Source organism: Erpetoichthys calabaricus, chromosome 1, assembly GCF_900747795.2.
Source record: "Erpetoichthys calabaricus chromosome 1, fErpCal1.3, whole genome shotgun sequence".
NCBI classification, from domain to species: Eukaryota; Metazoa; Chordata; class Cladistia; order Polypteriformes; family Polypteridae; genus Erpetoichthys; species Erpetoichthys calabaricus.
The window spans coordinates 95962250-95978165 of NC_041394.2; the positions used below are offsets into that span (position 1 = coordinate 95962250).

The 15916-nt window shown below is 40.5% G+C and overlaps 1 protein-coding gene across 2 annotated transcripts in view; it reads left to right on the plus strand.

The window, feature by feature from the left end:
* The window catches only part of LOC114653425 (cilia- and flagella-associated protein 57-like), a 41502-nt gene that overhangs the window by 682 nt on the left and 24904 nt on the right, over positions 1-15916 (plus strand). For both annotated transcript variants that reach the window (XR_003716513.2, XM_028803762.2), the window contains exon 2: positions 15099-15257. Coding sequence is in view for 1 of the 2 variants with exons in the window: in XM_028803762.2 (XP_028659595.2) it covers positions 15099-15257 (159 nt within the window). In the remaining variant the exon portion in view is untranslated. The remainder of the gene's footprint in view (positions 1-15098; positions 15258-15916) is intronic.

The window sequence follows — 15916 nt, forward strand, 5'->3', positions numbered from 1 at the left end:
ACCAGTTTCCTCTCAATGGCCAACAGAGCAAGGTTGCTTAAACGGTTTTAGCCCATTGTGTTGTGGCTGAATGGCTTGACTTGTTTTAAGCAGGAGAAACTCATCTCTACACCTGCTGATGTAGCTCCAATTGTCACCACTAAAGACAGTAGCTTGTATAGTTGAGGCATTGCACTATCCAACTCCATGTCTTTAGATAAACCCCAAGAAATCACACTCTTTTGCCCTGCAAATTACGATTTGAATATAGGACTTGGGAGTTCAGATCTCAGTCTCCCTTAATTAAATAAATGGCTATAAATTTCCATGACACTTTGGAATTGCTCTCCTCAGGAAACACCTGTCTCATTTTGTAAAATTTCCCCGGATTGATTATTTCTAGGAAGTGCACACTTTTCAAATTTGAAATACCACGGAGAAATTTGCTCCATAAGATTGTTGACCATGTACAGATTTCTGTAATGCTCCCGAGGATCCTGCAATTGTGACAGACACAGACACTTTCGCCTAGGCTCATTTTGAGGGTATGACGTTAGACTTGCAAACAGACTCTCAATTGTTTGTTTGCAGTAAAGAACATCCAGAGCCCTCTGCTGCACAATTCCAAAGACCATATCAGTTTCTAAGAAGATTTGTTCATGCATGTTCAACACGAAAACAAACTCAAAATCCTCTAGTGTCTTTAAGAAGCCTTTGGCAGCATTGAGTGTGTCCTCATCTACTATGTTTTCATCCTCAATAATGATTTCAAAAGTCTGCAGGAGCCCATCATAGTTGTTTGCCACAGTGCTCACAATCCATCATGTAAGGTTCCACCGGGTAGGAGCGTTTCTTGGCAACCTTGGACACCTTGCAGATTCAAGAAGATATCCTTTTGGAAGACTAGAGGGCTTTGCCCCTGCTCGTTTCGCTCTCCCTCCTCCTCCACCCGAGGCGCACTATGTGCCAGCCATTTCACATCTCTGTTGCTCGTGTTGTGAAGGGGGGGGGATGGGGGGGCTGAACACACGCTTAGGAGATGCAGTCGGATCAGCTGCTGTCTTGCTGCTGCTGCTGCCGAGCTGCGTGATCTGCATGTCGCACTGCGTGTCGATCATTTAAAAGCCTGTGCAGCAGCTGTCCTTTTGTATCACTGCCTTGTCTCGTGGGACGTTAAAGTGTCTCCAAGAAAATCATGCATCGTCCCCTTCCAAGCCTTCTAAGATTTTTATAATAGAGAGATTTAGAAAAAAGTGTGGCAAACCCAGAGAGAGATGCAAAAAACATTTTGGATTCAGATAAGCATTTTGCCCTCCCTGAGACAACACCAGATTCAGTTTGTGTGCAGAACAGTGTACAAATATTGCATTGAGAGCTACTGCTTTAACTTTAGCATGAAGTCTATTCAGTGATGAATTCACAACATCAGCCCCATCATAGGTTTTTCTTTGTAACTGTAGCCCTGCGTATTTTCATTTAAAACATCAAAAACATTAGGCGTCTCTCCCTGATGAAACGTCAAAAAAATCAACAATACGCTCCTGAATTTGACCTGCAGTATAGACATATTGAACTATTATAGACAGTTTTGCCTGACATAAAATGCCTGTTGTCTCATCTATTTGCTATGCAGAAAAGGGAGCAGATTGAACTTGGCATTTGATTTCATTGACAAGACTGGCTATAGTAGCATAAATCAAATGATTCTGAAAGGAATGAGACATCACAGAAAACGGAGAAGATGACTGGAAGTGTGTGGTCAAGACAGAATCCTATATGGATCATGTTTCAGTGAATTCTCTATAATTCCCCTTGTGAGCAGATTCACTTTCCTCATAATGTCCTCTGAATACCAGCTCTTGACAACCAAGCAGTGAAATGATGTCAATTATGCAGTTAAGAAAGGCCTTGGTTTTTACCCCACCATCATTAATTGCTTGTTCTACTCTGACCCTGCCAAGACAACTTAACCATGCACATGAACTCACACATTCATTGCTTTTCTCATGTCTTTTGTATGCCCTGTCAAAGTTAGCCAGATCCCCAAAACCCAGTTTTGATCAGACAACCTGAGATGGTTTCATTATGCATGGCCAACAGTACATTCTCTTTGTCACAGCACTTCCAGTCAGCCACCTCACCTTGTCATACGAGGAGAGTTGACAAGACCGGTTATTTTTCCCTGACTCTTGAACCAAACCAATCCTGGGCAATGATCTGCCCTGCTGTTTGATTCTGAGTCTCTCCTCATAAGTAAGACTATCAAATGTATTTGCCAAAATCAGGTCAACTATATATCACTAGCAAATAACAGACTATGAGCAGCAGCTTGTCTCATGACTTCCCTTGCCAAAAATCTGCATGGGGCTGAACTTGAAATGCTCCAATGCCAAAATGCTGTCAATCAAAAAGAGGTCCAGCCACTTTGACAGTTCCTCCAATAATCATGCAGCAGTCCAGCAACCAGGCCAGCCCACTGCCCCATTTAGTTTCAGAGATGCTAAGCTTCCCTGGAAATCACGTTTTGAAGTATCTGTCCAATAAACATCTGGGTTTGCTGCACTGAAAAGAAAGCATATTCTGAAGTGCCATTGAAGTCCAGTGAAGCTGCACTTCAATGGGTTTTAATGGATCATGCTGCCACAGTTTTGACGCCCTACAAGAAATTGCTAATTTTGAAGGAACCAGCCGTGAAGTTAAACACATTCTAGCATTCTCTTTGCAATAGCAATGGGACTATTTTGTATGTTTTTTGTTAAGTTACAATAAATTGACTATTGTCAAGTTAAAGAATGTAACAATGTAGCTGAATTAAGGTAGGAGGCTGGGGACAGTGACCCAAAAAACAGAAACAGGATTTTATATTTTCAAATTGCACAGATACAAAGGGCACCCCTGCCATTCTTTACAAAAGACACACTAACAGTGCTCCTTTCTTACCACAGTCAGAAAAAGTCAAGGCACATAAAATAAAATAACTTAGCATTTCACTTGTTCCCTTCCATATTCTCTGTTTACAAAATGAGTTTCAATCTTCCCAGCAGCCCAACACCTTCTACAATTATACAGCCTTCTGCCCAGCACATGACATTCCAGTGGGCTCAAACAATCAAGACCAGACTGCAGTCAAAATCCTCCAACTCCCATGGAATTAAAGGTTCTGACCCATGTAGTGGTGAACTGGTCCTCACTCTTTACTACTCTCAACCAGGGCTTCACTGTCCACCTCCCCAAGGTAAGCTTAGCTTTGTATCCTCAAGGGCCGCCCAGAATTCTTTCCCAGACATTGTCTGATCCAGAAAAGGCCATCTGCATAGGAGTCTGAGGATCCCCAAAAGCCAGGTCCACAAGCATACAGATCTCCCTGACAAAAAACATAGTGGCTGAGGTGCCACCTGTGCCTTCTTGTACAATCACAGGACCACTGGCAGTGACCAATACCACTGTTTTGAAACCAAGCTGACCAGCTAAGTGGCAAGTGTCAGCTGAAGCACACCACCGATTCATCACTCTGGGGAGCAAGGGTGTGGTTGCCTGTCTGCCTCATCCTCTGCTGCTGGTATGAGTCAGGGAACACGGGATTATAAAATTTTCTCTTCAGTGATGAACTAAAATTGAAATTCTTAGCCAAAACCAAATTTCTGAAATACTGGGGCATTTATTTTTTCAACGGCTTTTTGTAAATTTGTTTTGTGCCTTTGGATAAGCCTATATTGGATACTTTTCACAATAAATTGATGCTTTTCAATAAAACTGATTATAATAAAAAATTATTGTATTATTGAAGCCAGTCTTACTTGTTAAAGATTATATAGTTTAATAAAAATTGAAGTGAAAGAAATAACTAAATAAATAAAACAGAATGTGAGCAGAGTTAGCTTGTCAGGGTGCTTAGTCCTTTCTTTGGCTGGCAAGTCATACAAATCAACATTATTTATTAAGCTCAACTTTTTAAAAATATCACTGCTTTGTGTCTCAATTTGGTTTGTCCTTGGAGGTTTCCTTCGCATTCTTCCTTCTCTTGCCCAAATGATTTGTAAAAGCATTACGGTTCTTCACAGTTTGTCACTAGTATATGTACCTCATTGTCAACAAACTAATACAAGCCCCTAACTAACATTCTTGCCCCACAAAACAATATGGCATCACATTCCCTATAAAACAGGAGGTGTTGTTTGAATGGACATCAAGAACACCTCTGGCCATAAAATTCAATATCTTTACTGGATGAATGTATTTTTGCTGAACATTTTCAATGGCTTAAAATTCAATGCATCCCTACTGCAGAAAATCCCATCCAGTAGTACCATGAGACAGAGGCAGCATTCCTTTCAACCAGGTCACATGCCATAAACCACATGCCGTAAACCTGATTTCCAGAGTATCCCAAGCAGGGCACAAGGTTTTGGTTGCTGGCAGATTAGAAGCAAGGACCTCCAAAGCCAGCTGATTCCCACCAGCCTTCCAGTGCAGAAATGGGCCAATCAAAGGACTCTACTTTGAAGTCCCTATGAGATCTGTTTTGACTAACCACAGTGCAACAGCAGTGGTGACACAAATGCTGGAGTCAATGTTGCAAACTGCTTTGTTTTGCTCTGCTTTTAAACAGTGTCTGCACTCAGCCAATCCACATTACTAACCGAGAATGGTAAATCGGATGGACGCAGGGACATCCGGCCATGGGCCGTGGACGCAAAAGACGTACTGCGCAGGCGCCCCAAGAAATGAGGCGCCGTGACCACAGAAAAAAGGAGTCAGACGGCGGCGACGCACACAGCGCTGCACGAAACCCATTGCACACGAAACGGGACACACACACAAAGAGGAGGATTCCACAAGCCCCTAGCACACAAAAAAAAAGAAGCCGCTCGCGCCCCACAAACCCCCCCCCCCTACAAGCAACGGACGGGACACACACAAAGAGGAGGATTCAACAAGCCCCTAGCACACAAAAAAAAGAAGCCGCTCACGCCCCACCAATCCCACCACCCCCTCCAAGCAACACCCCCCCCTCCTCAGACGCCCCCGACACACAAAGCCCCCCTCCAGTAACTGAAATAAGAAATGAGGCGACGCGCCCCTAGAAAACCAAAAAGAAAGGAGTCAGACGCAAGCGCCACATAGCACACGAAACGGTACGCACACAAAAAAGAGGATTCAGACCCACCACACACAAACACCCCCTCCACTAACAGAGATAAAAAAAAGTGAGGCTACGCGCCAAGAAAAAATGTCTCGGCTCCAAAAACGCAAAGCTCAAATAAACAAGGGTTCAAAACGAAACACCTTGAGTCTCACAGATACAAAAACGGCAGCAAAGGGACAAAATAAATAAACGCAGACGTCTACAACGCGCATCTGAAATGCCGGAAAACAAGCAGGCAACGCTCCAAAAAGAGAGAGCTCGACTAACCGACATACAAAAACGGGCAAGGCTCAATAGAAAGAATGAACGCCGTAAACTGCAACGGGCTTCTCACACAGCACAGGCAAATCGATTACAGCTCCAGAATAGCACGTCCCAAATCCTGCACATACAACGACGCGCCTCTCAAACGGCACAAGCAAAACATACACGTCAAGGACATCAACGACAGACACCTGCTAAACGATTGCGCCAGTTAGCTGACAACGCCTTCAATAATAACTCCACTATTCATGAAAATTCATTGGGATTAATGAATGTCATTTGCAATCATTGTCATTCACTTAACTTCCCTGAAGAAACAACTGGCAATACAAGTAATGAATTTACACGTTGTTGTCACAAGGGTCAAATTAGACTGCCTCCTTTACATTCATATCCTGCATATCTACAGAAGCTTCTAACTAACAAAGTACCTGAAAGTAAAAACTTTACGAACTGCATTAGATCCTACAATAGTTCATTTGCTTTTGCATATACCGGAGTAAATATCAGGCCTCCAAAAGGCAATGGCCCATACTGCTTTCGCGTATGTGGACAAATATTACATCGCATTGGAACAGTGCACCCTGAAACAAATCAAGAACGCAAATATGCACAAATCACGTCGGCACCTACAACAAGCTTCTGAAACCGCAAAAGAAAAAATGTCTCGGCTCCAAAAACACATGTCACTCCTTATTCAAAATACCGGTCCCAATCACAGAAACATCGGTATCCACTATGAAAATGAACAGTAACAATGCACGTGACATCCGTCTTGCCACACTATTAATTATAGATGAATTTACAATGGCATCCAGTCACTTACTCAAAACCATTGATAAACTTCTACAAACGTTGATAAATAATAATATTCCCTTTGGAGAAAAGGTACTGTTATTAGGAGGAGATTTTAGACAGTGCTTAACTATTGCTCCACATGCAATGCGCTCAGCTATTGTTCAGTCCACCTTAAAATACGCGGACAATTGGCATTGCGTTGATGAATAATAATTTTCCCTTTGGAGGAAAGGTACTTTTATTAGGAGGAGATTTTAGACAGTGCTTAGCTATTGCTCCACATGCCATGCGCTCAGCTATTGTTCAGTCCACCTTAAAATACGCGACGACGTCATACATAAACAACAAGAGAGCGAACTACAATACATATACAGGCGCGAGACCTGATTGGTGATAATACGAAGAAACGAACAGTCCGCATATTAACAGTGAGTGCGATCCTCCTTATTACTTATCCATATTCCTACCGATACGATCACGGGTACAAAACTAGACGGCTCGAGTAACGGGACCACAAACACTCACCCGCATCAAAAAAAAAAAAATTCACGTCAAAACCTACAACGCGCTTCAAAAAAATGTTACGCGGACAATTGCCATTGCTTTCAAAAGATACACTTAGTACAAAACATGCGATGTCCAGATCCCGCATATAACAATTGCTTATTACAACTGGGAGATGGTACACTCACCAATACAGATGTACTTCACCCAGATATTATTACAATTCCTCAACCCTTTATCTGCAACGACTTACTTACGGAGATATTTGGAACAGCAATCTCATTAGACCAAATACCCCTTTTAACACAACGGACTATATTATGTCCAAAAAATATTAATGTTGATCACATTAATAACCAGGTCATTTCATTACTTCCTGGAGAGGCACGACTCTTTCTAAGCTCTGACAAACTTGACTCTGATGACGACAATGACCATCTTAATTTCCCCTTAGAATATTTGAACACTATTAACCCAGCCGGATTACCACAACACAATCTTAGCCTTAAAAACGGAACAATAATCATGCTATTAAGAAACCTTAAAACTAAACAGGGTTTATGCAATGGCACACGTTTAGTCGTCAACACCATTACACACAATGTTATTCAAGCAACAGTTCTTACAGGATCACATGCTAACAATATTGTTCTGATTCCTAGAATTGACCTTACAAGTTCTGACCTGGAATTACCTTTTACATTGAAACGCCGACACTTCCCCATTAAACCTGCATTTGCCATCATCATCCACACCTTCACACTATTCTATATCTCATTCATACATCTCACTCTTTGTCATGCCCCAACACCAGGGGTTGGCGAGCGAAGCGAGCAGGGGGCGGAGCCCCCTAGTAAGCAAGATCTCAGAGAAAATGTATAAGCATCAGCATGCTCTTTCCCCACCCAGTTCTTATTTTTCTGCAGGAACTCAATCCACTGAGCTATCTACCCCTTCTGGCTCACAGGAATTACAGTAAGTAACCATGTCAGCAAGGTGTGGTCTGTACAGAAAATAAGCAAACAGGAACCATACAGGTAGGGGCACAAATAGTGCATTTATGCATCACTGCTAGGATACCCTGCCTAGTCACACAATAATTATGTTCTAATACTGTATTACTCACATTTGCATGCAAAGTGAACAGCTTTCCAAGGTCTAGGACAGATCTTCAATTAGTGCAGTCCATAGCTGGTTAAAGGCGGTTTCAACTTATGTGCCCCATTTGAACTGATGGCCTTTACAAGTGAGGCAATGAGGGAGACAAGAAAGACTTGCAAAGTTTCAGACAAATCAGAGACGACATAAGGCCACCTCAGAAGAGCACATAGGTCAGTAAGTTTCTTGGGGCATGGCCAATCTCTGACAGTAAAAACTTTGACTGGGTTTCTGTGGCCACATCACCCAGACCAGCCTCATGCCCCAAAAAAGCCACTCTCCTATGCAGTCACTCAAATTTCTTGGGGTTAATCAAAAGACATTCCTGTCTAACAGAATCAAGAACTCTGAAGAGGTTGCAGACAGCCACCTCAAGGTCAACTGCATGCACCAGCAAATCATCCCATTATCCCACACATAGTGTGGTGACTGCTCTGTCAAATGCTCAAAGATGGAAGGAGGGCTGCATAAACCAAATGCATGGCAACAAGGAGCAAGTCCAGCTCCCAGTGAAGTTGGCCTGAAGAGTTTATTTGACAGTATAGAGAATCAGGTGTATGTGCCTTCAGAAACACATTGGAAGCCAATTCTTCTTGCATGTGAATTTAATAATAGGCTTTCACAAGTTGATGTTAAAAAAATGCCACACTGTGTGGTCAGAATGGATATGAACCCAAGTGGCAGAAACTATTCAATAAGACAATACACTGTATGTAGTGTAAACATTGATATGGTAATTTGATTAGATCATAATGTCATAGCCTACTGTCAAAATTACATAATCTTAAATGACATTTTACTAAACTAATCTCAAAAATAAAACAGAAACTTTATGTTTAATTAACCGGCAATCCTCCGAATACCGGTCCCAAATTATTTAACAATTGTTTTCCTATCGAGTGGACAATATTTAGGAGCGGGAGCAATAAGGTTAGTTATAACCAGCTTACTTATTTAAAAATATCAGTTGCATCATGACATCTGACAAGATAATAATGATGATGAACTTCTGGCTGTATGACGTGAAGTCGAAGCATGTGATGTTGTTTGAGGGTCTGACCAGCTGGGACACCATAGTGAATTATAATAACTACTTTTACCACTAAGAGACGTTGCAGCTGTTGTGCTGGAATTAATACAAAATATTGGAAATACATCTTATTGTCTTGCAATAAATATTTTTTCGCGGCTTTCAGTGTAGTATTGTCCACTCGATAGGAAAACAGTTGTTAAATAATTTGGGACCGGTATTCGGAGGATTGCCAATTAACCTAAAAACGATTGGCACACTACATTGTTACAGTGTTCCAGCTCCAGCAAAATGCCAGCCCCTGGTATTAACTACATTGGCTATTTTACAAATAACTTTTTTTTCCTGACTTGTTAAGTTCATCAGCAATTCATTTCAGTGCCTTTTTTTGGCCAGGTCTTCTATGAATTGCACACAGTGTACTGTACTTCTACTAAAATAAAAACTTAACTGTTCAAGTTGCACCATATTAAAAAAAGAAAAGGCTGCAAAAGTTGAAACTTTGATGGATGATTCCATCAACAGATGAGGTGTACAGTGTGCATTGCCGATGGAGGGTATACTTGTTGCTTTCTGGCAAACGGTTTGCTGTCAAATTCATATGGGTCATGATCATGTGAACGCAGCTTAATGCGGAAAACCACGGCACACAAATCCTACCAAGTCGGCAGCTTCTGTTCCTTGCTTCTCCCCTGACCTGCCTACGTTTTCCTTATACCAGCGTTCATGCATCTTCAGTGCACCACTATACCTCGTCCGCTATCCATCAAGACTCGTGGCAGCCTTACCTGGAACAGTTTGAAGCTGCCACACGACAGTTAAACGGGTAGCTTCAGTGATGTTTTTGCACCCTTGCTGGAAGTAACGAGGTCAAGGTCATCACTGTCATTTGCAACCATGCAACATCTTCCCCATAACGCCCACTTTGTTCCTTTTGTGATTGGTGTAAATCGAAGTTCACGACCTTTCCCACTTTGTCACAAAGACAGCTCGGTAAAAAATTCTGACACGGAGACACGCCCCTTTGCAAGGGTCTCATGCGCTGGGCTTTTGCTGTGCACGGAATTTAGACAGCTCTGGGTCAATACATTTTCTCTTTTGATAATAATATATGGAATAAAAAATAACAAAGCTGAACACAGAAAATCCCATATACGATGGGTTGATAATTTAAACACATTCAAAGTTAATTTAATTCCAAGTACGGCACCTCCTCTTTAACACTGGCAATTTTACCGTGCCTGATTTAAATTGCATAGTGGAATGGCCCGTGTTGGGAGAACCCTGCCAGCACACGTCAACAACTTGCTCACATTACACGCACACTAATATATTATATATGTTACATAATGCATAAGTATGTAAACATGTAAAATTGTTTTCGTGTACTCGGTTTTTTTTTAATATTCCAAAATAACGCTAGTTGAAGCAACTTATTTCTTACTTTTATGTCTTCGTTTTTTGTTCTTTTCTTTTTTGATCATCTCTTATGTTTATCAATAGCACAACTGAACTGTTCAGCCTTTCTTCCTTTCGCAGTGTACGATATCGCTGTCTTCCTCATCTACCGCTTCTCCGTCCCGCGGATCGCAGCGAAGACGTTCTCGCGGTGCACTGCGCTAACTGGAATTGCGCGCCAAAGCACCCACAGGCACAAGCGCGGAACAGTCCCGAAACCACGCCCATCCCAATGTGGCGTGTCCGGGGAGTTTTGGCTCTCCAACCCCAAATAATTGTTAAAGTAGTTTACTTTGATATTACATTTATTTGACGTTGCATTTGTGTTTAACTTTCCAAACGTTTTTGTGGCTTTGAAATATTTTATAAGACTTCCAAAAAAACTGCAATCCGCCTAGTCAATATTTTTACTAGTGCAGAACTGTTTTCTTACAGAGGAATATTTCGGACAAAATAAAAAAACTATAAATAAATCCGCAAATAAATACAAGTCATGTGAAATATGAAAACATAAGTACGAAATGTGAGTATAAATAATTTAATGTGACACGAATTATATTTTTGTTGCTTATTTCTTTATGTATTTTTTGGTTATTGAAGGCGACACCTTATCCACTACATGTTTTGTTCCCATAATTCCTCAGCCATTGCAACTTCAAACCTGTAAACGTAAACATTTAGAAACATGACATTCCACAAAAGAAATAGAAGTTTCGTGAGGAGGGCTAGCTGTATTGTCAGTGGGAGATCATAACTATAGGAACATTTGCAATATAGTGCAAACAGCGTACTTCATACTCAAGTGCAAAAAACCATTACATTGCCATTGGGAGCCCCGTTTGTCAACCTGTCATTGCAAAAATAAAGTCATGCCTGGTTTAAAAAAAGAAAAAAAAATCCCTTATTATATGATTTGGTTGAGTGACGCATTGATTACCTGGCACAAGGCATTACAGGTGAGTTGACTGAAGGATTCTTGCAAAGTGAAAACCTTTTACACCATTTAGGTGGATCCGCTGATGTAGACAGGTCTGTTCAGCTACTTGTATCTGTGCACTACTGCTTTAAGAAATTACAGTTCACGTTTTTGGTATTTATTTGTCATCTACTGCAGGGGTAGGCAACATCGGTCCTGGAGGGCCTCAGTGGCTTTAGGTTTTCATTCCAAGCCAATTGCTTAATTAGAAACCAATCCTTGCCAGTTTCAGACCTTGTTTAATTTTATGGCTTGTTAGTCTGAAATGTTAGATTCTTATATCATAGATTTTTCTCTTTCCAATGGTATAATTTAAATGATTTAAAGCCTACAACGGATAATTTTCAGTGTGTCACTTTTCACTTAAATATTTTATTAAACCAAATAGTGTATGATGAATCCACACAGGTGTAAATGAAAACAACTAAGATGGAGAACTGTTGGCTCCTTTGTCATTTGCATCTTATTGCTAATAAGGAGCCATTAAAAACAGTGAATGCAGCTGTTTAAGACTGAAATAAGCAATTAAGGGTGGGGAACCTTAACAAGCAAGACCACCTAAATGAAGTATCAGAATGTCACTTGAGTATTAAGTGTTTCATCAGCAATAACAAACACTTGCAGCCACTACGGCCCTCCAGGGGGGTATTTTTCGTACGTGGATTAGTCGTTTAGCCGGATGTAATTGTTGACGATTTGGCCTGATCCTGGATCTGTCGGTTTTTCGAAACTCTTGCTGGAAGTGTTGTCATAGCAACACATCCTAATCCTCAAACCTGCTCGGAGCAGGTTTGTTCTACGTAAACAAGGATTAGTTTACACACGTAATCAGTGACAGTGCGTGGAAGTCATCCAGTCATGGCTTCGCCGTTCATGAATGAGCGACCAATTGATATTGGTGCGCAAATTATACGAAGAGAATGTCATATAGAGAAGGTTTTGCGCGATCGGCAAGATCCTTTATTGCTCCCAGAGAAAATTCTCTTCGAAAGATACTGCTTTAGCCAAGGGGGAATATTGTACCTCAAAGATTTATTAGCACCTTATATTCGAAGTCAAACTAGGCGAAGTCGGGCTCTCACAACCACACAGACAGTATGCATTGCTTTCAGGTTTTTTACAAGTGGCACTTTTTTATATACTGTAGGCGATGCGGAAAATCTAACTAAAAGTGCAGTTTGCCAGGCAATTCGTAAAGTCTGTTTGGCTCTGAAATATTTCTTTCGGGTTTTCATAGTGTTTCCTGGACACCTGCGTGTGCAGACAATAAAAGAGGCATTTCATGCCATTGCAGGTAGGTAATACACAGGCTAAAACACCACAGTTCCATGAAAAATCTCAATCAAGCTAACATTCTCATTACCAGGATTTCCAAATGTGATTGGGGCACATGGGACTGATCAGAGTGGAGTTTGATCAAACATTATTTGGAAAATGTACCTCTCCTCCTAATGAATAATCAGACACAGTGTCTTCATGAAATATTTGACCTTCGTCAATATCTCGTTGGTCAGACACAGGTTCAAGGGATATGACATTCCCTGCAACTGACCCAACAAAAAAGAGGGCTATATGGAACCTACCTATGGCACACATGGAGGACAAATATATGCAATGACCATCCTTTACCTGAAATGAAGTGACCACTGCATCCTGCCACTGGTTCTGAGGAGGAGCTTCCCCCTGGAATGCCCTCAGAAACAGGGCGATGGGCATTTTTCTGGAGAGCCAACTCTTCTGCAGGGGTTAGGTCTGGACCGCGTGGACCTCCACCTGTTTTTTGCTTGTCTGCCTTCTTATTAGCTTTAAAATTAATGTTTTTTATATTATATATGATTATTTATGTCAACAATTCTTTAAATAGTTATATACCAATATTTACCAGTTTGAAGTATATTCTTGTACTTCACTTTAACCTGTTCCCATGTTCTCCTTGTGCTCACGTTTGATCTGGAATTATGACATATTAAATAATAATTAATCTGACACATAGGAAATGAAACGCTGCATTCAGTAAGTACAATGCACACTACTTAGCATTTAATTTGTTGGCCACTTTTTGGCAGCCGTCTTTTCTGGTCTGGGCTGCTTTTGCAGTGTTACCCCTTGTGCATATTAAATCTTAAAATTCTTCATGTCCTTCGAATAAAAGGTCTTGCGCCGCGTGTGTGAAAAAAAATGCGCCCGTTCTTTCGTCATTTTGTTACAGGCTATCAAAGACTTGCTGATCATGTTTTCTAGACTCAATATATATGGGCTTTTCACTCAGAGCGGGCGCGCGCATTCATCTTGTATGATTAGATCCAGCTAGACTAATCTAACACACGGCTGCGTTTGAAAAACCAACCTATCCCGGATGAGTGTCACCGGCATTAACTTATCCAAGATGAGGCACCTGATCTCAGATGATGTAAGCGACGTACGAAAAATACCCCCCAGGACTGACATTTCCTATCCCTGATCTATGGCAATCCATAAACAGTACAGTATATAGCTTGAACAGTGGAATACATTTTGTTTCATTTGGGTTCAAAAATGTTTGTGTTTCATTTTAACTTGTGAGGTCACCTTTATTCAATTGATTTTTTTTCATCCCATTACGATAATTTCTCCCTGTTTTGTGTTGTTTTACCAAGTGGAGGTTAGGCTAGTTGACACAGAGATGTCATAAGGCTGGGGCACTTGATTGTTTTAATTCAATAGGACCTTCAACAACTAACAAAAGCCATCCTGGAACAGTATACAGATGATACAACTAAATTGGGCCCTTTTTTCTCAAAATCAATGAGACAATCTGCGTTGCAGAATAAAAAGTTCACGGGATGGAGTTGGATGAGGTACAATTCTCTCACTGCAGTTACAGCTACACAATGTAATGTCAAAAAGAAACAATTTAACATTATGTCCTATATATGACATACTTAATTAGGTACAAGATAAATATATACATCTCCAATTAGATATTATCATGTATTTAGGTATAAGATCTCATTGGAGATGTATATATTTATAGTGTATTTAGGTACGAGATAATATCTCATTAGAGATGTATATATATTTATCATGCATTTTGAATATATGTATGAAGAAAAAGTAGGAGACTGCCAGGGGTATGGGAGGCACTCTCTGTATTTTTAGTTTGACTCTACATTCCAAGGAAGACATGGGACGAGTTGGACTCAATCGGACTCCACCCTGTGATTTTTCATTCTGCAGAGAGGAGCACTTGCAATCATTGAAAACCAAGACACATAAAGGGGATGTGAAAGCTAACTTGTTCCCTTCCACATTCTCCATTTCCAAAAACACCCACTGTACACGAACCCTGATTCCTGAATCTAACTAATGTTATAATTCTAGGCATATCCAGGCCTCTGAACAACCACTGCCAACATATTTGCACAGCCACCAGATCTGGAAGATCTGGAGCACCATAAACATACTAGCCTTTGAGGAAACGTAACAAATCATATGAATTACATTACATTACAAAATATAGCTTGACAAGCCGTAGGCACATGCAGTTAGCATAGAATCAGGACACCAATATATAAATGCAATTTGGATCTCTACAAATTGCTTTGTGCCTGGACAAGACCTGTTTGTAAATATCCCAGAATGTCAAATATTTAGTTTATTATAGTGAGCCATTTAATACAGTATGCAATGTACTGTAAATGTAAGGATCAGTTTTTTCTCTTCAAGCACACTCAGACAGCAAACATAAATGGAATTTTTTTAAATAACCTGTTCTGTCACTTGTTTAATCAACTTTTTTGTGTCAGACTGACAACCAAAAGCGAGCTAAAGAGTTAGAGGAGATGCTGCAGCAGGTAGAAGAGGAGGCAGAGCAAGAAATGCTTGTTATTAAGGAGCATTTTCAGAGGCAGATCAAAGCCAAAGAGGAAACCATGGCACAACTTAAAACGGATCTTGAAGATAAGGTAAGAAAATCTGCTTGTCATTTTTGTTAATCATCCCTTATAGTAAACAGTAAGTAAGTAAGTATAGCTTGACAAAGATCTACATTTCAGTACATGCCTCAGTGGATCAGTTGAAATGCTGTAAGGTGATGTGAAATGTAAGTGTTGCATGTGTTGTTTTTTTTTTTAAAGTTGATTCTAAACACAAACCCGAAAACTAAAATCCATCCAATTTTCCAAACTTACTTTTTTCCTATAAAGAGTCGCAGGTACACTTACATCCATAATCTATAAAATGAAATTCTCTATTTTAGTATGCTCTTTATTATGATGCAGGAGAGTGGCATTGCAGATAAGGATTTTACTTTACTCTTTACTTTACTATTCGTGACAGTGATAATACAACTGTGCTAATGCTTAGTTTAACATGAACATCTTTGGCATCCCTAGAGAAAAAATATGTGGGCACAGGAAAAACATGAAGACTGCACAAGTCCAAAGACTGGGCTGTAATTTGAATGTAATTCTCTGAAGCTGTGAAGCAGAACATTAGCACTAATTACTCAGCCATCATTCTATCCTATTGGAGCTAAAGTGATTGTCTAATTGCCTTTCAGTTATTTTTACAGTTACAGTAAAGTACATAGTAATTCTGGTGAATAGCTTCTTGATTATGACAT